The following is a 21,086-nucleotide window of genomic DNA, read 5'->3' on the forward strand; positions in this document are numbered from 1 at the left end:
CCGCTCTGCCCCCTTCACACCACTCGATATAGCCTCTAGCCCACATGGTCCGCCCCTCCCCGTCTCTCTCACACGATGCGCGAATGACGGCGCCCGCACATACACCTCAGTATCCAGCCAGGCGCTGCGCCTCAACCCATTTGCTCAGCGTCGAAATTGCCGCCAGCATCAGCACGTCCTTCTCGTCCGCCTCTTCCCGCTTCTTCTTGAGCATCCCCAGGTACCCGTCGTAGTCAAAAGGCGTGTCAAAGTGTGACAGTCGCTCGCCTTTCGCCACCCTCTCGGCCAACGCCGCGACCTCGCTCAGCCCGTCCTTGACCGGTCGGTTGCGCATCCACTTGATGAAGCCCGGCAGGTCCTGTGCGGGGGGCGAAACCAGGATTTTGAGGGCATCCAGCTTCCTCACCACCACCTTCTCCATCTCATGGTGCTGTCCCGCATACTTCAGATACACTAACTCCGCGGTTGGGATTTGAATGTTGATCGGATCCAAGCAGTTGACTTGGCTGCCGAGATAGCGGTGCACAAGAGCATACCCAGCCGCATCGCGCCGAGACTCTTTGGCGTCTGCTTCGTGTCTGACTCGTCCCTGCTTCACCGCCAGGAAAGGAAGCTCCCAAGCCTTGGCCATGTTCCGATACACAAGCACACGCCTCGCCGCGTCCTCGACAGAGGCCTTGTCTAGTAGCTTTGCCCTGCAGTCCAAGTCGTGGATAAATGAAGTGACCTCGTAAGCTTGCATATCGCCCCTGTCTCTTGCCGAGAGCTGGACAGCGGGAAGCCAGCTCCTATCGCTCGTCAGCTGGGCCGTGTATGATAACGCCAGAGAGTCGACCGTGGACTGAGACTGGTGCGGCAATGGCTCCTTTCCAGAGTCCGAGAGGAGATGGGCAAGCTGCCAGCAGAGAGAATAGTCCAGGGGCGAAGGGTGCCAGTTCTCGGGCTGCAGCACTTCTTCTAAGCTGGCCCGTCCTGAGTACAGCTTCAGAAGACCCCACATTATGTCCTGGGCCGCGGTAGCGTTTTCCTTGTCGCCATATGCAGCACCTTCTTGATACCAAGGGACAGGACGGGGCGTCAGCCCTTGTTCCATGTCGTGTTCGTATTCCGCCACAGCCGCGGCAATGTCATCGTCGGACGAGATGCCGTACCATAGCCTGAGGCCAAACGACTGTTGCCAGTTGAGACCTAGGTGTTCCGAGAGGACGATAGTTTCGAGGCGATTCTCGCTGCCCGCACCTGTCTTGCCTTTGCAGACAGTCACCTCACTGGCGAGAAGACAGTAGATGATCCGTACCGTCGTCTCCATCTCGGCTAAAACATCCCCATGCTGCCAATCCTGAAGCTGTTCGGCCATATCCTTCTTAGCCCAGTCGCTAGTGCCAATGAGAGGAACAAGTGTGGCGAGTTTGTAATGCTTCGCGTCCTTGAGATACCGAGAGGCTTCTATAACCTGATGCCCGGTGAGGCAGGCGACTGCCTTCCTATCTGCTGACCAAGCATTGTCGATGGCCCTGGAAGTCTTGGGGAAAACAAGATTTCTCCAGAAGGCGGATAGCTTCTGTCTGCGAATCCTCTTCTCGTCGCTGCCTTGGGCGATGGGGTCAAAAAGAATGCTTGCCAGCTCCCACACCGACTGCTCATACACCTTTACCGGCGATGATTGCGACACGGCCTTGCCGGCCATGACCACGTCCGAAAACGAGCGCACCGCTCCAGATTCAGGGGGGCCGGCGGGGAGGGCATCCAAACTGGGCTGGCTCGGCGCTTGGTCTATGCCACTCTCCCGAATTGACCAATAAGTCGTAGCGCTGGGGAGAGGAAATGCTTGAATCTTCCACAGCTCTTGTGAGCGCGTGGCAATGCCAGTGCCAGCTTGTCCCACGCCCCCTCGATCGGGACCTTGGAACGAGCCCCTGGGTTTGACGACAAGAAGAGCGTTGCCGGGACCCCACCGCGGCTTGAAGGAGAGGTGAAACTGGCGCTCGCGAGGGTTCATTTTCGTGGCATCGGTCGAATCTCGTTGATGCTGCTTCTGGTACGGCCACTGGAAAGCAAAAGAAGAACTTAGCATGTGTGAAATTGATTGTTTGATTGTTTTTTGTTCGATTTTTCATGGTGTACTCATTAAAACGATGGTGCTACATGTAAAGAATGACATGGAAATGACAGGTATGAGAAGGGAAAAATGAGATATGGGCAGGATGGTAAACATGCGCGACGGTTAGGCGAAGATGAGATGAGGATGCGGTGGGACGGCGCTTTCACCAACCTTGATGAAGGGTTTGGCCGGCCGGTTAAAGGCGTCCATGCCGGACGCCGGACCTTCTTCAGAAGCAACGGCAGACTTGTCCTTGCCAAATAACGAGTTCATCAGGTCGATGCTGGTTGCGAACCCTCGCCCATCAGGCTCGGTTCGCCGGTTGCTTGGCTTCTCCTTGTTTCGCGATCCACCAATGCTGTTCACCGGGGCCTCATTAAGGCTATGCAGAGCAGCCCTGTCGCGGGGCCGACCTGCGTTCACAGACTTCTTAAGGATGTGCATCCAGTCATCTCCCCCAGTGACCTCGAATCTCTCTGGGGCTGTCGACTCCTTGATGGCCCGCATCCTGGCCCTCACGATGCTGGCGGGAACACCCGGAGGCTGCACCGCCGGCGTCAAATGAAGCGAGTGCTGCAGGCGATCCTGGGTCGCCAGAATATCGGGCGAGTCTTCCTCCCCCTCGACGCCCATATCGAGATCTGACAGTTCTTGGGCAATGTCAGCCGCGTGGTCTCCGCGTTCGGACTCAGAAGATTCATTCGGCGAAGGAGGTCGTACATTGCCACGATATTCTGGCGTTTCCTCCTCGTCCATGGCCTCAGCAGCAGGATCGAAGGCGCCGGGAACGATGCGTCGAGCGCGCCTGTTCTCCAGGCTCTCGTCGTAGTGGGCATCGTAGGGTCGGCTGTCTGAATGTTGAGGCTGGGCCAAAATGGGCTTGGGTGCCAGAGGCTGCTGAGGAGCAGCAGCGTCGAGCTCAGTCTCCTCGTCATCGTCATCGTCGTCGAGACCGTATGTGGTAAAGTGCTCAACGGTGAAAACCCAAACGCCAGTCTCGGGGTTGTAGCTCACGAAGCCCGTGTCCGGAATTCGCTTCAGACGCTCAACGTGCTTGCTGAGCCCGCGGCTGCCAGCCTTATCCCGACCGCGGGGCCAGGATTGTTCTAGAGTGATCTCGGCAGGGACATTCAGGCCCTTGCCCATTGCGGGCTTCTTGGCGGGGTTTGGGTAGACGGTGCACGATCGGGGATGCAAGACAACAAGGCCCTCGAAAATCTCGTCGATATCGATGTTGCTGAGATCCACGGGAACCCTGAACCTCACGTTACCGATGTTCTTACGACCAACCGTGAAGTCTGTGACGTTCTGGCGCTGCATTCTGTTCATGTTGTGAATTTCCTCCTTGGACGGGTGCATCCAATAGTCACCAGCTTCCGCGTCGCTACCGTTGTCGACAGAGCGAGACGCCGAGTGAGGAGACCCTTCTTCATGAACGATGGCAAGCTCGTTGCCCTTGACCTGTTCCATCTCCGGAGTACCATCGGAGGCGACCGATCTAGACGAGCCGTTGACGCCATTGGTGCCACGGGTGGCTGGTCGGAGATAGCCGAGGTCCTGAGCACGGCTGGAGGAAGACGCGGAGTCATCCGGTGGAGAGTGGGTGCCATCCTCGATGGTGGCGGCAGTCGATGTATCAAAACTCACACGCTTGGTCTTGCGAGCGCTGCCGACCTCGGGAGTTGAGCGATCCTTGTTGGGCGTGCTGAAAAGCTCGCTTCGGATGTCCCGATTGATAACCAGCCGCTTGATGCTCCCATTGTTGCCATAGCTCTTAGGTCCAGTGCTAGCTGAGAAGGCACCGGGTGCAAGAATGCTATCCTCCGCGTTGAACGACCGCCGCAGATTACTAGTCGAGATGCTCTTGTTCAGACTACGCCCGAGGCTGCCGGCCAGAATACTCTGTCCGAAACCACCCGGGGTGCTGTTAGCACTCGAGGGTGTGGACGGTGAGCCGTAGGTGCTGTACGAGAATCCAAAGCCCCGCTTAGGTGTCTGGGGCTTGGAGAGCTTGTAAATGGGCAGGATCGATGCTCTCGCAGGTTGCTTCTTGGCCGATGAAAGTGGCGTCGCCAAAGGACCGGGGTTCTGCACATCGTTGCCGCCCACGCCTGCAAAGAGAGAGCCGGTACCGAAAGCCGACATATCAGCCAGGCTCGTGGTGAGCGACTGAGGTGCGGACTGGTTCTGCGAAGCTCCGAATAGCGAGCCGCCCTGGATAGGCAGTTGCTGTGTTGAGCCGAACAGACTGCCCTGCTGAGGCTGCTGGTTTTGGGCACCAAAAAGACCGCCTCCGGTGCCCTGGGTAGTGCCGAACATGGACGGCTTCGCCTGAGCACCCTGGCCCAGGCCTCCAAACAGGCCACCGGCCTGTGCCGGTTGTTGTTGCTGGGCCTGAATGTTAGAGCCAAGACTTCCACCGAACAGGCCACCTCCGGTAGCCGCAGGCTGTGCGGTCGTCGAGCCCCCAAATAGCCCGCCAGACCCAGCAGGTTTTGCGCCAAAGAGGCCGCCGCCTGCCTGGTTCGTCTGATTGCCACCAAAGGGGGTAGCAGCGTTTGCAGGAGCCGATCCGAACAAACCACCACCCGTAGTCGTCGTGGCAGGGGCCGCCCCGCCGAAGAGGCCGCCTCCAGGCTTTTGTGTGGCGGCACCGAAAAGAGAGGATGTTCCCTGCTGAGCCTGCTGGCCAAAACCTCCACCTCCGAATGCACTGCCAGTGTTGGCCGGCTGTTGCTGCTGTCCGAAGAGACCGCCGGTTTGTTGTTGCTGCTGGGGCTGTTGCTGGGCATTGTTGCCGAATAGGCCACCGCCAGTGGTTGCTGCACCGTTACCGAAAGCACCGGTAGTTGCAGCGCTACCGAAGCCACCCGTGGTGCCTGTAGCCGCGCCGGTGCCGAAACTAAACCCTGGAGGTTTGGATGCGGTGGCGGCGGCAGGGTTGCTAGACCCGAACAAGCCTCCGCCGGTGGTAGAGGAGCCGAATGCACTGCCAGTCGTTCCAGCAGAGCCAAAGCCGCCGCCTCCCGTTGCAGCACCGCCAAACAGCCCACCTGTCTGAGCGGGTTGCGAGGCCGCGGTGCTGCCGAAGAGACCAGTCGTGGCCGGCTTGGCTGCACCGAACAATCCACCGCCGGTGCTACCGAACCCGCCTGTGGTGCTCCCTGCCTGGATAAACCCTCCGGTTCCGCTTGTGGCTTGTTGGCCCGTAGCAGTGCCTCCGAAGAGGCCGCTTGAGAGGCCGCCTGTCGTTGTGCTCGTGGTAGCCGTAGCACCGAACCCCGTTGCGGTATTGTTGTTGGCGCCGAATCCTCCAGATCCAAAGCTCGAGTTCACACCGAAGGCACCTCCGCCAGAAGCATTGCCATAGCGTCGACCTTGGGTGTAATCAGCTAGTCGCAATTCCTCGGCAGAGAACTTCTTGTACGGCTCCATGAAGAGCACGTTCTGGAATGAGTTCTGTTGGGTGGCGCTGTTGGCCTCTTTCTCAATCGTCGGCTGGAAGGTAACGACGTTTGTGCCAGGTGGGTCGCCAACGTTAGTGCCGATACCGGGATTGTTACTCGCACCAAAGCCTCCCCCAGCAGCACTCCCAAAGCCGCCGCCGCCGGTGTTGGCCCCTGAGCCGAAGAGCGATGTGCCGGTCGTGGCGCCCGTGGTCCCTGAGCCAAAGCCGGTTGTGGGCTTGGATGCGCCAAATAGAGAGCTACCGCCTCCAAAAGCACTCGAGCCAGTGTTGGCGGTGTTGGTATTTGAGCCGAAGCCTCCAAAAGCGGAAGGTCCGGCAGTAGTCGTCGTTGAGCTGCCGAAGAGACCACCGGCGGTCGTCGTAGCTGCGCCGAATGCGGGTTTTGCGCCGAACCCGCCGGTGTTCGTGGATCCGAAACCGCCGCCGCCTGCAACAGAAGAGTTTGTGTTAGCCATGCGCTGACACATATGGGGGGCGCGAGAGATAGCAAGACAAGGCAGAACATGCCTGTGCTTCCAAACCCACCAGAAGTGCCGCCACCACCGAAAAGTCCACCACCAGTCGTGTTGTTGGCGGGAGTTCCAAAAGCCGAGGGAGTGGCCTGACCAAAGGCTGGAGAGGACGGGAGCTTGGTCAGCGGCGTGAATGCCAGGATAGCAAGGACACGCCTTGCCACAGGTGATGGGACGCGTAGAAATACAGAGGGTTTTGACAGGGCATTGGGGATGATCAAGCCAAGCAGGGGGACAGCAGAGAAAAGACGTACCTGACGTGGTGTTCGTGTTGGTGCCGAAGCCTCCAAAGCCCGTCGACTGCTGCTGGGGCTGGTTGGCCTGGCCGAAGCCGAAGCCGCCGGTGCCGAACGACATGGTGGGCGACGATCAGACGCGGCGGCGCAAAGGCCAGAGCCTTGAGGTGATGGTGATGGTGATGTGAGGTGCGGCTGGCTGTAAGCTGAAGCGCGCGACTCGACGCGTCAAAACCAAACCACCGACGCCAGAGTCAGGAATAAGATCCAGGCTATACTAGCGGCCGACTTCTGCATGCGAGATGCGTGTGCGCTGGGCCATGCGAAGAGCGCGTGCCGGGCGGGCCTCTTGTAGTTGCGTGAAGTTGGGAGGTCGGGAGTTTTTTTTTTTCTGAGGTCGCACCGCTGAAGCTGGAACACCTGAGCGCAAAGATGGCACAGAATGGAAAGGAAACGGGAGTGCGCCGCGAGATTAAAGAGTCAAGAATAAAAGAGATGAATGGGAATACACCCCAAAAAGAAGTGCAACTATGCAGACTGTCAGTTGGTGCCCAGATGGAGCTTCCTGGGCAGCGCGAGCTGGGAGGAAGATGGACAAAGTGCTACCAGACAGTAGAGCAGTCGAGACGAGTGGGCGCGTTGCTTTGCCAGGTTGACGGGGCCAGGGGAGCAAAAAACTGCCAGCCAACCAGCGGGCCAGAAACCTAGATGTTGTGCACGGACCAGTCTAGCTTCTGGAAGACCCACTGCACTCCAATCCGATAGGTCTTTGGGCACCCAAGCACAGCAAACACAAACCCGAGGCAGGAGAGCAATGCCCCTGGGGCCTTCTGGGTTGGTGCGCTTGCCCGGCTTCTATCCGTACACGGTCAAGCACAATCTCGCGACAGCCAGGCACAAGCAAGCAGATTTTTGGTGGATCCAACGCAGACACCCGTTCACTGTCCACAGGATGAAAGTTCCAACATTCCGTCACGAGCCAGCACTGCGGGAATCAGAGAACTTTATACATTGTCAGAAGCGGGCACGGCGCAAAACCCACGGAGCTTTTTTGGGCGGCCTCTGTCAGCAATCGTGTCTTGTGGCATCATGTGACGTTGGTGCCTGATTTTTTGGCTTCTGCAGCCGTAAAATGACTAATTTCTCAGTCTGCCTTGTCTCAAGTGCCCACCCCCTTCGCTACAACCACCCAATTCGGTGCAAGACGAGAGCAATACGGGGACGCTGCCTGACAAATCCTGCGGAAGATTATCTGGAGATATTTGCCAGAAAACTGCTCAGAGCGAGGTTTGGACGTGAGTGCGATAGGACAGCCCCCTTCATAAACAGAAACAAAAACGGCAAGAGAATTACACTTAGAGCAATGAGAAGAATCGGAGAATTGAATAGAGTATCTAGAAGACGAACAAAATAAACAGGGGAGGAAGAGAACAAAAACGAGCTCAATGACAATTTGGGGAGAAAGAGGTAAGAACGGGAAAGAGGATAAAGGGGAATAAATAGAAATAAACAGTCGCACATTAATTCAAGGCTGGCTTCTATCCTGGCAGAGTCCTTCTCATCCAAGTCCGGTGAGAAACAAGATCCAACGGCACGAATCCCTGGGCCTGGATCACAATTGATGATGCCCGATAAGTCCTCTAGAAAGCAGCGAATAGGCAAGCTCGCATGGAGATGATCATGTATGTACCTGAATATCTATCGTCCTGCAGCTGCATACCAAAATAGTTTAGTTCAGAATTCCGCCCCCTACAAACTGCTGGCCAAACAACTACCTGATATATCTTTCTTGCATAGGTGAATGCGGCAGCCAAAACAGCAATATCGCAACAACTGCTTGACCGCCAGAACCTCGATGTTTCTGTGTCCAGACACGTTGAAGAACAAAAATGACGTCCACCAAGAGGACAAGTTGACATGCCCTCGATCCCGACGAGACAAAACGCGGATGGCGTATAAAACTGTGGATATGTGAATATGCAAATATCTTTCTAAAGTTCCTTCTTGCCCTCTTCACCCTTTACCCCCTTGCTCGCATCCTCGCACTGTTCTCCCCCAGGGTCTCGATCATCCTCCTAGAACTGGATCAGATCACCCTGGTTCGTCTGCTGCTGCTGTGGCCTCGTAGCGAACGGGTTGTTGGTCGCTTGTGGCGCGCCAAAGCCGCTGTTCATACCCGCCGGCCCCGTTGCCGCCGGCATCTGGTGCTGCCCACCGTACGAGGGCGTGGGCATGCCCGTGAATTGCGTTCGCAAAAACGGGTTGCTGCCCGTGGCATCGGTCGTGAGGCGCGCGGCGCCGGCCCCGGCGCTGTTGACAAATGTCCCCGGTGCTGTATGCTGAGCGGGAATACGTGTCTGACCCACATTGCCGAAAGTGTCCATGCCGTCGCCGTTAGCAAGCAACTGGTTAAGACGCGCTTCGTGCTCACTAAGCTCCCTCTGCGGAGGTTGCTGCTGCTGTTGCTGCGGAGCGGGAGAGAATGAGGTCTGGGGGAATGAGGTCTGCTGTTGTGATTGAAATGGGGATGGTTGTTGTTGGAAAGTCGAAAGTGTCTTCTGCTCAGGAAGGCTTCCCAGCGCCGGCATCGGCGGGGCCTTGAAAGGCTGTGGCTTCGCCGCGAATGGATTGTTGGATCCCGTCTGCATCGGGCGTAGCGCTTGCTGCTGGTTGTTATTGGTTGCCCATGGATTGTTACTGCCGGACTGCAGCGAGGATTCCGTCGGCTGTTGTTGCATTTGCAACTGCTGCTGCTGTTGCTGAGCATAGGGGTTGAAGCCGGTAGGCTGGGGTTGGAAAGACTGCTGTTGTTGCTGCATCGCTTGTTGGCCATAGGGATCGAAGCCGACGGGCTGTTGAGCACCAAAGCCGTTCTGGAAGCCGTTCTGGAACCCGGTGGGTTGGGGCTGGAAGCCCGTGGGTTGAGCCTGAAATCCGGTGTAGGCGTTGGCCATGTACCCGGTAGGCTGGCCTTGCGTCTGGTTCTGGTCGATGGGGTTCGCAAAAAAGTCGACGGCGTTCCCCTGGGTGTATCCCTGGTTAGCGCCGGTCGGCTGCGGTTGGTTGACCTGGATGAGATCCTCATCAAAGATGGAGGTGGTGTTGGTGGACGACTCCAGCTCGCGACGGCGGCGTTCCTCTTCCTCCTTGCTGAGCTTGATGGCCTTCGCAAGGTCGTCATCATCTGACTCGTGGGTTTGGCGGCTCTCCCGTTTCCTCCTGTCCTCCTCCTCTTGGTACTTGCTCGCCTCTAAAGCCAGACGATATTCGGCGTCGTCCTCGTCAGTCTGGCGGGCAGGACGCTCTCGAGGGGCTCGCGAGGGCCCAGGATGAGGTTCTTGCTGCTGATGTGGCCCGTATTCGTCAAGTCCAGTCACACGCGACTTCCATGTCCTCCTGTCGCTGCGCTCGGCCCGGAGCCTCTCCTCATCACCCAGCAGGGCAGTAAGCTCCTTGGCGGCCACTCGGACTGATCGCGCGGTTAGCCACCAAAACATCCGGAGGGCGCGCGAGGAATTGCTAAGACTCACCATTTTGGCCGACATCTCGCCCGTCCTCGTCAACGTACTGGAACTCGCGCAGCGTCCGGATGATGTAGATGTTCTGTTTCCCCCATGTGACGACAAGCTCGGATCCCTCGTGCAGACAGTAGTCAAGAACCTTGAGCGCCTTGAGGACGTGTCTCCAGTTCTTGCCCTTGTCGTTCAGGCGTTTATCTATCATGTCCATAATCTCGTAGAACTCGGTCGACCTGCATCGCGTTTTGTGAGTGGTCTGCCGGAGCCAATGCCTGGAGGCAAGGAGGGGGATGGGGTTCGCGGAGCGTACGAGTTGAAGGTGAGCTGAGCGATCTCGCTCATCTGCGTCCCGGTAGGGCCCCATGGATCGTTGCTGGTCGCTGCGGAGAGTGATGTCGTCAGCTCTGATTGTCCCACGAAGCAGCCTCCATCTTGCGACCGAACACAGGGGGCTGTCATACCTTCGCGCACTTTGACCTGCACATTGGAGTACCCCTTGGTAACATTTTTGACGCTCCTCATTACCCGCGACATCTTGACAATTGGCTGCGGCGACGCGACGACGCGATGGATCTAGAGGAGGAAACGGGGGTCCGCGGAGAGCAGATTGGAAATACGGTGGACCGGCCGCAGGATGTACTGGGCGCTGGCGCGGCGGTAGCTCAGCAGATCGGAGACGGGGATAAGTAACGTCGGGTCAGGTGTGTCGGCGTGTCGTGGCGGTACCAGACCCCAAGTCTTGGATCAGACGTGCAGCCGGGCGAGCGGGCTGAGCAGCACAGCGTGAGGCGGCAGGTAATCTTATCGCTAAAAGCCAGCCACCTGGGAAGGGAGGCGCCAATTAACAATTTGACAGGCGTCCTCGAGTGGTTCCTTGCTGGGCCTCGTTCTTGGAATCTCGTGCTGGGCGGCCGGATCGATGGGGCCGTCGTTGTGATGCGGTGGTGGCAGTGGATGCTGCGTGTAATTTACCGTGCGGAAATGAGAGCGTGCCCAACGGCTCTCGTTACAAACAAATGCGCGCGCTTGCTAAAAGACCAGCCCAATGTCGCCGCGCTAGGGGGTTTTGTTTCCGCAGCAGCTTTTTGGCGAGAGTTGGTCTGTCGGTCGGTCGGTCGCGGAGGCTGGGAGCAGTGTGAGGGGGGTGGGTTGCTTCAATTCGACGAGTCGCGGCCACTCCTCGAGACAGAGGCCGCCAGGGTATTTGGCTGTGCCTTGGCTTACAACGTGCCTGCACCAAGCGGTTCCGCCGACCAGTCGAGTGCCTTTTTTTTCCTTCTCCCTCTGTTTCTCGACTTGGACCAGTCAGGTATAAAAGCTATGGTACGCAGTAGGTACCTAGACATAGGTACCTACCTACCTTTGGCCAGAGTGTCTGTTTCAGCCCGGTCTACAAAACACCAAGCAGGCACCTCGACCTATGCGTCGACTGCTATGTGCCTGAATGCACGTTGGCCTCTCGTCCTGCCCGTCCTGCTCACTCCGCCGCATTGATTCCATCAGTCTCCAGCCTAGTATCTTTGGGTGCTGACGAGATAGAGTGGCGGGCACTTTTGACATGACGAGTCCCCTGCGTGGCTTCGTCCGCGTCCGCTGTGAGCCAAGCAACAGGGTCCTATTGCAGAAAAAAAACACGGTGATTTTACGCATAGGCGCACGTGGCGGTGTATTGATGCGACAGCTCCAGCTCTCGTAGATCGTGGGCCAGAGTAGCATGACGTATGCCGTATGCGGCGTGTGCTGTGCCTACCTCGGCTTCCGCAGGGAAATCTCAGGGGGCCCCCTTTGTCTTTGGTCAAATAACTCTACAGTGTGGGCATCGCCAAGGAATCATGACCATCAAAGAATACATCATCGCATTGGCTTGAGAACTTCCAATTGAAAATGAGAACGTTGACCACCAACCGGGGAACCATCTCATCATTAAAGTCACTTCAATGACCTAACTACATGAACTTTTGTTCATCTTGCTGCGATTAAAATGTGAACTACGGAATAGTGACTTTGGTGGTTTTCTTGGAGGGTATCTTTTATTCGAGCGGAATCAGGAACTGTCTAGGAAGGTAGCGACGAGTAAAAACCGACACGAGATAACGACTACTACCGGGATAAAAATAACGAATGGAGAAAAGCCTCAAAATCCCAAGTAATACAGCGCTCAAAAAGAGGAAATAGAATAGCGCCAGCACCACCGGTTCCGACGCCGTAATAGTAATATCCGCACCAGCCAGATTACAATATGTGGGACAATGGTATACTGTTTCCCCAGGAGTCGCACCGCCTGTTTGTTCGATGTTCAGTGTGCCTGAACACCGTTCCTCTTCTCGCTACTCTTCACACTAGAGCTCTGACCCCCCTTGAGAGACGCCGTGTCCTTGACTGTTGGTGTCTGCACCTGCACCGTATCCTCCGCCTCCCGCTCCGACCCGTCCGCCCCTATGACCTCTCCTGTTGCCTTGGCCTTCGATGATGTCTTGGCATCCTCGACGGGGACCTTTTTGGCTTGTTCAGCTGCAATTCTGGCAGCGATCCAGGCAGGAGGTAAGCCCGGTCCGCTGTCAGCATTGCCATAGTCACTCTTCTTGGTTCCCTTGGGCCAGCGACCAGGTCCGCGGCCCGTGCCGCCCGTCTTCCGGACCCGTGTCGTAGAGCTCTTCGGCTTTGAGGACGATGTTGTTGACCTACGGCTAGCAGGCGGGCGCCGTGGCTTCGGACGTGGAAGTGTGACTGGCTGCTGCACGATTGGTGGCGCACGGATGACTGGGCGTGGCCGCTCGACACGCCGTGAGATGGAAGGATAAACTTGGAAGCGAGTAACTGGTACTGATTTGTACGCGACCACCCATTCCGGCTCAGCCGGGCCGCTGTCTGGGATGGCATCAGCTACATCGTTTCCACTCGTGGCCGATGTTTCTCCTTGGGTCTCGGCAGCTGTCAGTCCATCGGTGACCGCAGCCGCGGCCCCATCCGCAATGTCGCTAGGTTCGGTTGACTCGAGAACCACGCCTTCGACCTGGAGTCTGGTGTTGTGTGGCACGCCATCGGTGGCAGCAGCAGCAAAGACGACGGATGCCTCGCCGTTGGGCAGAATGCTGACAGCAGGATCTGTCGGTTTCGGCTCGTCCTCCTCCTCACGCGGTGCGATGGCATTGAGTGCCGGCCCAAGCTCAAAGTTGGACGCATTACTTCTGCCCATAACATATGGCGTCCATGTGAGATACTGAGGGTCGAGCTTGACATACTTCTTTGCCTCCCATTTCCCCACGTACTCCCTGCAATAGGTCAGATCGACCCGGAAGGCATAGAGCTCGGTCTGCGGATCTCGAACGAGACATCTTAGCCCTTCTAGGGCCGCAATGACGTCGTCGGGAGTCAAGCCAGTGTCGTCAGACATCTGCTTGATACTCAAGCCGGCAGATTCTGACTTGCTGTCGGAGACATGACCGGCTAGGTACTGGCAAAGAACCAGTCTCCAGTAGTTGCGGTAAGAGACCAGGCCCATATCTGAGAGCGGCTTCTCTGGAGACCCAGTCTTCTTCTCGACGCGAGTGAGAAGGTACGAGAAATCGATGAGGAGATTTCCATATCCTTTGCGCTGGTGTATTGGAAGGGTGAGGATGCAGCTGACGTTGTTCTGGCTGCTCGCCCGCTTCTCCTTGGAGAAATACCCAACGAAATGGTAGCCGAACTCGTCGTACTCGCAGAGCACGTAGAACAGGAACGGCTCCACGTCATAGTACAGAGTCTTGGAGCCGAGAAAAAGCTTTGCCAAAAGACAAAGATTTTGGCAATACACTGGGTTCTTGCGGCCATCCACCTCAAACACGGAGACGGAGCCGTGGCGGTAGATTTCATCTCCTGGGGGGTGCTTCGCTGGGCACTTGAGCTTGTGGCGCCAGGCGACATAGTCCGAGTTCATGTACTTGAGGCAGAACTCGCAGATGTAAAGAACCCTGTTTCTGCTGTACTCCTCGGGGTACGGCGCGGCGTACCAGGTATCGATCTCCCAGCCGCCGAAATCGATGCACTCGATCTGGCTCGCGGGACCAGACGACTTCTTGGCCTTCTTCACTGGCACCTCCAAGTTGGCCTGCATTGTCAAGATGCGCTGCCTCCACTCTTCCTCGGCCTTCTGCTTGGCCTCGTCGAAGCGTTTGCGGTCCTCGGGTTGAGGGAACGTCTTAGTTGTATCGGCCTCGGCTTCGTCCAAGATGCCGCCATAAGGCTTTCCCTTCATCTCCTCTGTCTCTTTGTCGAAGAAGAAGGGTTGGTAGAACGTGGTTGACGAAAATGGTGTGGTTAGCGGGGGTGCGACATGTGCAACGCTGCGCGATGTGCGAGAGCGCCCGGCGGACCTTCCGCTCCCCGACCTGCCCCCTCGGCGCTTAGGAACCACAGGGGGTCGCTCGTTGATTCGCCGAAGCTCCGCAGGGCTGGCCTTGAATTTGATCACGATGCTTCCCCGTATCCTCTTTTCCACAGTCGCCGCCACTGTCACTTCGGCTGTCTTGACCCTCAGGGAGCGCACGGAATGGGGTCTTGTAGATGCCTCCGTACCGCCGTTGACATCTTCGGCATGACTCTGTTCTTCAGGTGTATCCTTACGGCGCTTGCGCAGCGACATGATGCTGTCCTCGGGCTCAATCGACGATGTCTTGCGTTTTCTCAGCACGCGGGAACCGTCCATAGGGTCGTCATCAAGCACCAGGGTGTTGAAGACAGAGTGGGAGTCTGCTTTGACGGCTCCGCGCTGCGACGGGAGCAAGTCCCGCGTGAGCTTTGGGGTGGATGTGCTTCGTGGTGCAGAGGGAGATTCCTCGGCGGCCGGGGACACTGCCTCCTCGGCCTCACCATCGGCCTCGATAACATCGTCGACCGATGCACACTCTGGGCATCTCCATTTGCCAGCATCTGTGATGAACAAGTCAACATCGTTGCCCGATACAGCTTTCTCGCGAGTAAGCGAATTGGCATGAAGGAAGAATACGAGTTGAAAACTTACTGGTCGTATCCTCGAGAGCCGAGTTGTTCCTTGCACACTCCTCGTGTGCTTTGAGCGGAAATGTTAGTTTCAAAACGACGACAAGACTGGGGTTGACCGAGTTTGACCTACAGTTCTCTCCGCAGTTTCTGCACTTCAGGTACGACCCCCGCTCGTCGCCGTCCTTGCAGAACATGCAGTTCCCGAGAGGTATGTTATCGTCCTCGTCCTCCTCTTCTTCGTCCTCGTCTTCTTCGTTCTGCTCAACAGCCTCTTCCCAAGCAGCTTCGCCATCAGATTCTTCGCTGCTCTCGCTCTGCCCGTCAGATAGGTTACTGTCCTCGCTGTCGTCGTCGGTCTCGCCCGGCCTAATTTTAACCGCACCGACACCTTCGTCATCATCTTCCTCCTCGACGTCCTCCTCGACGTCCTCCTCGACGTCCTCCTTGGTACTTGCCCCACCCCTTCGCGCAGAGGGGGATTCGGAGTGGCGTTCCACATCTTCGTCGGCATCGTTATCCTCATCGGAAATCTCGCTGTCTTCTTGACCCGAATCTGCCTCTTCTTCTTCATCGTCGCCAACTTCTTCGTCGTCGTCGATGTCGTCGTCTTCATGGTCTTGACCATCCTCTTGGTCGCCATCCTCCTGATCGCCATCCTCATCATCACCACCAGCATCCTCCCCATGCTCGGACTCGACGCTGTCCACTATGTGACTCCCGTCTTGCCTGCCGTTGGCGACAAGCACAGAATCCTCGTTGAAGGAAGCCATGGTGGCATCGGAGGCACCTTCGGAGGCGCGGGGGTCTACGTGGTCGCTTTCGGGGTCTCCAAGCTGGATATCGGCACCCTCCAAAACCATCACGCTGCGCTGCAGCTCCTCCTCCATGAGCTGCGCGCTTGCCATGGCTAAGAAACGAATGTAAACGATCGGTTCGAGCAAGGATCGGTTGGGCGTGTGTTATGACTGGCGTTTTTCGGGCGCTCAGGGAAGCTTGTCGCAGCGGCTGGTGGCGCGGCAGATATCGGTCGGCATTACAGTGAGCGGCGGGCGCAGCGAAACGCGAAGAGGATTCCGTGGCGTTTGTTGTTTCTCCCGGAGTGAAGTCACGGAGCCGGAAGTAGTCCTTCGTGGAGCGGACGCGCAAAAAGCGCACGCAGACGGGGTGGGTAGGTGGCCTCAGCCCAGGCTGACCCAAATCTGTGGAATGCTGTCTCAGTTAAGATACGTGTTGGAGTCGGCTTTTCTCGAGCACTTCATCGGAGCGTTGTGAGGTTGCTAGTCACTCGTCGCGGATCGAGCTGTTTGGCGCAACAGCTGCGGCGCTGTGGGACGTCGCGACTTCCAGTGCCCAGATCGTGGATGCGGGCAGGTGGGTCCCTAGGCACGGTCCCGGTCGCATGGAGCGACGAGCCCCTGTAATTTGTGGGTCCTTCGTCAAGCATTGGGCCTATCGGCGCGGGCGTCTCCAGTCCCTTTCAGCCTAAGGCCGCAAGAATTAGAGGCGTGATGCTCGGCCGGCCGGGTTTGGCGAGTGACGGGAGGCTTGTACTATCGAGACCCGACTCCAGCAGCAGAGCATCAGACCTCGACGGCGCCCAGCACAACCCACACGACGGCCTACCCTCGTTGAAGAGACCTAGCGAAGCCCGCACAACAACAGCCACCTCGGCTGTCGACCGCGACGATGCCCGTCCCTTTCGAGACCCTGATTCCCTATGCGATCATCACAGCAGTACGCAAGCCGCCCCTCGTTCAATGGCCGCATCCAAATCGTTGACCAATTGGCGGAACAGATGTTTGGTGTCTCCGGGGCTGGCGTGGCCACCTTGAGGTACATGCAGAACGGAGGAAAGAGGGCGCGGAGATCAATTGATCAGTGGGATAGAGTGCGTCGCCGTCAATCTCCCACCAGTGAAGGCACTTCCAAGACCTCTAGGCTAACAGATCTATAGCAAAGTATGCCATGCTGCTCCTTGGTGAAGGCTACATATCCGGGCGGCATGCTTGTCTACTAACACACACCATAGTGATGGACCGTGACCGGAGACTCACGGGCTTACTGCGCGGACAAAGCGATAACCCCATAGCACCTCCTGGATTCGAGCTGAACAACCCGTGGAGGGTATGGCGCCACCCCCTCGAGGCTCTTCGTGATAGCCAGGCCATTGGACCTACTAACACTATGCTCCATCTTCTAGGCCGAAAAGCGGATGTTCTAAAGGACAAGAGAAGGGCAGAGGAGACCACGTCAGGGTGTGCTTTCCAAAGCCAGCGGGTAGCATCACCTGCGTTTTGCTTGCGGCAGGCGGAAAAGTCGCGAGTACCAAGAGTCTCTTCACCGCTAGGACGGAATGCTGAAATCTTTACACAAAGGAGAGTGAATTCTTTTCATATGGCATGCCGATGAATCCCACAAAGACCTCGCTGTTTTAGCCGCCACCATCTATCACTATCCTGGGTCTATTCTTGTTCAGCCCCTCCAACAGCTTGCAAGCCTGGCATATTGTCTGGCTGGACATGTAGCCACACCTTTCGCATGAACCCAACACCTGCTTCGTGACCTTGCCGCCATGCGCCTTGTCCTTGGATGGCGCGGTTCTTGATGACAACGAGACAGTGTCACCATCCATCTGCGCTCGCTTCTTTGCTTCCAACGCCCCAATGTCGGTTTCGAGCGGCGTAGTATCTTGAGCCTGCCGAAGTCTAGCCTCCATCGCCGCCATCTCCCCTCCGCCGCTTTGCCCGCTCGCGGAGCCGCATCCTCCTGATTCGGCCCCCTGGTAGTCTTCGCTAGCTTGCTCACTACCCTTGCACTCGCACGAAGAGCCAGACACTTCCCCCGGCACAAGCCTGGCCATGTCCTCTCCACTACGCACGACATCCAGGATAGCGCTGGGCCGCACCCTCTCCAGGCTCTTGATCAGGCTCCTCGCGCTTCCTCGGAACGCCTCTGGGCTGTAGATGCACTCTGTTGTGAAGTAGTCCAGCTTCTTGTGGTGGGCGTACAGGACAATCTCCTTCTCGTACGCATACTTGAGCGGCTTGCTCCTCTTGATGTCGGACGCCGCGCCGCCGGTGACAATATTGGTGCTCCGTGAAAGCCGGGCCAGGTCGCCCCTGAGCAGGTTCATCAGCACCGTCTCAGCAACGTCATCGGCGTTGTGTCCCGTCACGACGTGCTGGATGCCGAGGACCTTTGCGCCACGGTCGAGGGCCTGCCGCCGAAAGATGCCGCAGTAGGTGCAGTTGCCCTTCTTGCCGACCGTTTCCACGACCTGGTCCATGGTCCACCCGTACAGCTCGTCGTAGCCGACTATCTTCAAGGGCATGTCATACTGCATGGCGTTCCGCTTGACTGTCTCGAGCGAGTCGTCACGGTAGCCTTTGATGCCCTCGTCCACGCTGAGAAGGACGAGGTCGAGGCCATAGCTATGCCGCTCGTTCAGCGTCTTTAGTACCGAAGCGAGCACAGTGGAGTCCTTGCCCCCGGATGCGCCGATAGCAATCTTTTCGCCAGGGAAAAAGAGGCCAGCGGATGTGATGGTATGGTGTATTTCGTCCTCGAAAACCTGGATGAAGCACTTTTTGCACAACTTCTGGTGGTTTTTCGGCCGCTTGATGAGTGCGCGCTCGGTCTGGCAGATGGCACAGGGTGTGGGCGCCATCTTGTCAGTCCCTGCCCGGTTCTTGGGTGACAGAAGCCTCTCCAAGAGACCAATGAGCGGGCCTTAGTAGATTTGGCTTTGACGGCGGTTCAGCAGTCCATGTGATACCTGAATGCGCGCATTCTCTCCGAGCAATCCAAATCCAGGTTGACATCTTCTCCTGTTGTGCTCGTCTGAGAGTCATCAGTTAGCGCCACACCAGCAAGCCACCTGCTTACATAAACTTTCCCGCCGCCCAAAACGCTTGGGCCAAGCCAGCCCGCATCTGGCCAGGCTGCCCCACTTCAGCCCACAGTCAAACCCTAACGGATTTATGGCTTATTGTGCACGCGATTGCTTCGCAAAAAAAAAACTTGTCCCCTCCTCAGCAAAGACCCTCTCGGTAGCCTTCATTTTGGTAACGACCCGGGACACGACAAACAACGATCAAGATGGTAAGAAGCTGATGCCTATCGCTTCGCCTGCGCTCAATGCGCACTGCACTCTGCAGAAACAGGAGCATTAAGCTCTCGGCATCGGTCGTGTAGCGCTCGCTGTTTTCCGCCAGTCGTCCTTGGACGCTGGTGAAGACTTGGCTTGAGCTCCGCGACGATGTGCAGAAATGCCGTCTCGCGGGCTCTTTAGAGATCAAGGAAGACCACAGTCAATGGAATCCATTTACTGATGTCTTCTTTCCTCAATGATAGCCTCCTAAGACTGGTAAGAAGGTGGCGGCGGCCCCTTTCTCTTCGGGAAAGGCCAGCAAGAAGACCCCCAAGGTACGTGCGAACATCTACATAGCCTCATCCCCATTTTAGTCCTGGAGTGCCTGCCCTCTTGCCTTCCCCCGCGTCGACATGCTTACCAGTTGGCCTCTCCGATCGCCCCTCCCTCTAGAACCCTCTTCTTGAGAAGCGCAGCCGCAACTTCGGCATTGGCCAGGATATCCAGCCCAGGCGCAACCTGTCGCGCATGGTCAAGTGGCCCGAGTATGTCCGTCTCCAGCGCCAGAAGAAGATCCTCAGCCTCCGCCTGAAGGTCCCGCCGGCGCTCGCCCAGTTCCAGCACGTCTTGGACAAGAACACGGCCGCCCAGGCCTTCAAGCTCCTCAACAAGTACCGCCCCGAGACCAAGGCCGAGAAGAAGGAGCGTCTGCTCAAGGAGGCCACCGCCGTCAAGGAGGGCAAGAAGAAGGAGGACGTCAGCAAGAAGCCCTACACTGCCAAATACGGCCTGAACCACGTTGTCGGCCTGATTGAGAACAAGAAGGCCTCGCTGGTGCTGATCCCCAACGATGTCGACCCCGTCGAGCTCGTCGTTTTCCTGCCTGCTCTCTGCCGCAAGATGGGTGTCCCGTACGCCATCATCAAGGGCAAGGCCAGGCTCGGCACTGTCGTCCACAAGAAGGTTGGTTTGGATGCCTTCATTTTAGCATTTTTGTTGTGTAACGTGTTGCTGACTGTCGCCGCGCCAGACTGCTGCCGTCCTCGCCATGACTGAGGTCAGGTCTGAGGACAAGAGCGAGCTGTCCAAGCTCATCTCTGCCATCAAGGAGGGTTACCTGGAGAAGTCGGAGGAGTCGCGCAAGAGGTGGGGTGGTGGCATCATGGGCTTCAAGGCCCAGCAGCGCACCGAGAAGAAGAGGAAGGCGCTCGAGTCAGCCATCAAGGTTTAAAGCGGCAGCTTGTGATGATTGATTATTGGGCTTCTGGAACGGCGTGGGGGTTTCCATTTGCATTTCGACGGCGTCCTGGACTGGCACAAAAGGTTATTGCGCAATGGTACTTTGAACACTTGCTTGCTGCCCGCGCCGTCTCCGGGCCCTCAGTTCTGTCTGAGAGAGTTATTGCTCTTTTTCTCACTTGGTTGCCGCAATGTGACACCGCCCGCTCGAGCCCCTGTGGCTTGGCCCGGCAGGCCGTAGCACTGAATCTTGTCCGGGGAATGGTATCAAACAATGCCAAGAGCAAGCCTCCCAAGCGCAGGAGACGGGGAGGACGGGGGCGAATGGCGGGCCGCGACGGTTTGCGTGGGCACTTGTATGGATTGGTTATCAGAGCCGTCGTCGGATGTGCAACACAAGTGAAAGATCGTCCCGCGTGGAGCGTAGTAAGATGAGCATGTGGCAGTCGAATGCAAAATGCTAATACGATCGTCGGTTCCTTGGGAAGACCTCGACAGGCGGGCAAGCATGAGTGTCCTCGGTTGACCAGGGCAGTTGATGATCCAGCCAGACATCCCCAGATCAGAACCCATAATTACATATCTACAGCTCGACATCTCATTTGGCGATGGGGATGTTTTTTTGACCGGTTTGTCGAGCCATTCGGAGCAGTGGCACCCTCATGGCAGCAAGCAGGTATCCGGGGTTGGGAGGGCCAGGGTTGACGCGCATGCCACACAGAATTCGGTTGAGCTCCATGGATGTTTCTCAAATGCCGTCCGGGCTTGGCAGAAGCTCGCTCGGGCAAACGAGATGGTGGCTGAGAAAGACTGGCTAGGGGGGGAGGAGGGTCATCAAGCATGGGAAAGTTGGATTGGACCGTATCCTTCGAGGCGGGAATCGCAACGAGGGCAAAACAGTCCATGATTCAAAAGTTGGACCCTGAACCCATCGCGCC

General features: G+C 57.2%; 6 protein-coding genes across 6 annotated transcripts; 2 read left to right on the top strand and 4 right to left on the bottom strand.

Annotated features, from left to right (window-relative positions):
- Positions 1-106: 106 nt before the first annotated feature.
- On the bottom strand, positions 107-6,439 carry GGTG_01201 (hypothetical protein; the record flags this gene model as incomplete). Its single annotated transcript, XM_009218962.1, has 4 exons — positions 107-2,047; positions 2,273-5,997; positions 6,078-6,182; positions 6,337-6,439. 4 exons carry the CDS (start codon positions 6,437-6,439, stop codon positions 107-109), a joined length of 5,874 nt encoding a protein of 1,957 aa, XP_009217226.1.
- A 1,393-nt stretch (positions 6,440-7,832) lies between these two features.
- GGTG_01202 (epsin-1) lies at positions 7,833-11,416 on the bottom strand. Its single transcript, XM_009218963.1, has 4 exons — positions 10,298-11,416; positions 10,147-10,216; positions 9,849-10,069; positions 7,833-9,787 (listed from the first exon to the last, which is right to left on the bottom strand). The coding sequence occupies exons 1-4, from the start codon at positions 10,368-10,370 to the stop codon at positions 8,394-8,396; spliced, it is 1,758 nt and encodes a 585-aa protein (XP_009217227.1). The 5' UTR covers positions 10,371-11,416; the 3' UTR covers positions 7,833-8,393.
- A 401-nt stretch (positions 11,417-11,817) lies between these two features.
- Positions 11,818-16,125, bottom strand: GGTG_01203 (histone acetyltransferase). The gene is made up of 3 exons (XM_009218964.1): positions 14,950-16,125; positions 14,839-14,886; positions 11,818-14,747 (listed from the first exon to the last, which is right to left on the bottom strand). Exons 1-3 carry the CDS (start codon positions 15,722-15,724, stop codon positions 12,133-12,135), a joined length of 3,438 nt encoding a protein of 1,145 aa, XP_009217228.1. The 5' UTR covers positions 15,725-16,125; the 3' UTR covers positions 11,818-12,132.
- Positions 16,126-16,327: 202 nt separating this feature from the next.
- On the top strand, positions 16,328-17,040 carry GGTG_01204 (hypothetical protein; the record flags this gene model as incomplete). Its single annotated transcript, XM_009218965.1, has 3 exons — positions 16,328-16,553; positions 16,849-16,943; positions 17,020-17,040. 3 exons carry the CDS (start codon positions 16,328-16,330, stop codon positions 17,038-17,040), a joined length of 342 nt encoding a protein of 113 aa, XP_009217229.1.
- Positions 17,041-17,144: 104 nt separating this feature from the next.
- GGTG_01205 (ATP-binding domain-containing protein 3) lies at positions 17,145-18,657 on the bottom strand. The gene has a single exon (XM_009218966.1). The coding sequence runs from the start codon at positions 18,484-18,486 to the stop codon at positions 17,251-17,253; it is 1,236 nt and encodes a 411-aa protein (XP_009217230.1). The 5' UTR covers positions 18,487-18,657; the 3' UTR covers positions 17,145-17,250.
- A 133-nt stretch (positions 18,658-18,790) lies between these two features.
- GGTG_01206 (60S ribosomal protein L8-B) lies at positions 18,791-20,768 on the top strand. The gene is made up of 4 exons (XM_009218967.1): positions 18,791-18,920; positions 19,173-19,244; positions 19,363-19,872; positions 19,940-20,768. The coding sequence occupies exons 1-4, from the start codon at positions 18,918-18,920 to the stop codon at positions 20,138-20,140; spliced, it is 786 nt and encodes a 261-aa protein (XP_009217231.1). The 5' UTR covers positions 18,791-18,917; the 3' UTR covers positions 20,141-20,768.
- The last annotated feature ends 318 nt before the right edge of the window (positions 20,769-21,086 follow it).

Source organism: Gaeumannomyces tritici (genome assembly GCF_000145635.1).
Source record: "Gaeumannomyces tritici R3-111a-1 unplaced genomic scaffold supercont2.1, whole genome shotgun sequence".
Lineage (NCBI taxonomy): Eukaryota > Fungi > Ascomycota > Sordariomycetes > Magnaporthales > Magnaporthaceae > Gaeumannomyces > Gaeumannomyces tritici.

Bases quoted from the DNA above. Each gene is read 5' to 3' on its own strand.
- GGTG_01202 (XM_009218963.1), bottom strand. From the start codon at position 10,370: ATGTCGCGGGTAATGAGGAGCGTCAAAAATGTTACCAAGGGGTACTCC. The intron at 10,217-10,297 runs GTATGACAGCCC...CACTCTCCGCAG, and splicing joins GCAGGTCAAAGTGCGCGAAG to CGACCAGCAACGATCCATGG. The intron at 10,070-10,146 runs GTACGCTCCGCG...AACGCGATGCAG, and splicing joins GCTCAGCTCACCTTCAACTC to GTCGACCGAGTTCTACGAGA.
- GGTG_01203 (XM_009218964.1), bottom strand. From the start codon at position 15,724: ATGGCAAGCGCGCAGCTCATGGAGGAGGAGCTGCAGCGCAGCGTGATG. The intron at 14,887-14,949 runs GTAGGTCAAACT...TTCCGCTCAAAG, and splicing joins CAGAAACTGCGGAGAGAACT to CACACGAGGAGTGTGCAAGG. The intron at 14,748-14,838 runs GTAAGTTTTCAA...TGTTCATCACAG, and splicing joins GGCTCTCGAGGATACGACCA to ATGCTGGCAAATGGAGATGC.
- GGTG_01205 (XM_009218966.1), bottom strand. From the start codon at position 18,486: ATGGCGCCCACACCCTGTGCCATCTGCCAGACCGAGCGCGCACTCATC.
- GGTG_01206 (XM_009218967.1), top strand. The intron at 19,245-19,362 runs GTACGTGCGAAC...CCCTCCCTCTAG, and splicing joins CCAGCAAGAAGACCCCCAAG to AACCCTCTTCTTGAGAAGCG. The intron at 19,873-19,939 runs GTTGGTTTGGAT...TCGCCGCGCCAG, and splicing joins GCACTGTCGTCCACAAGAAG to ACTGCTGCCGTCCTCGCCAT.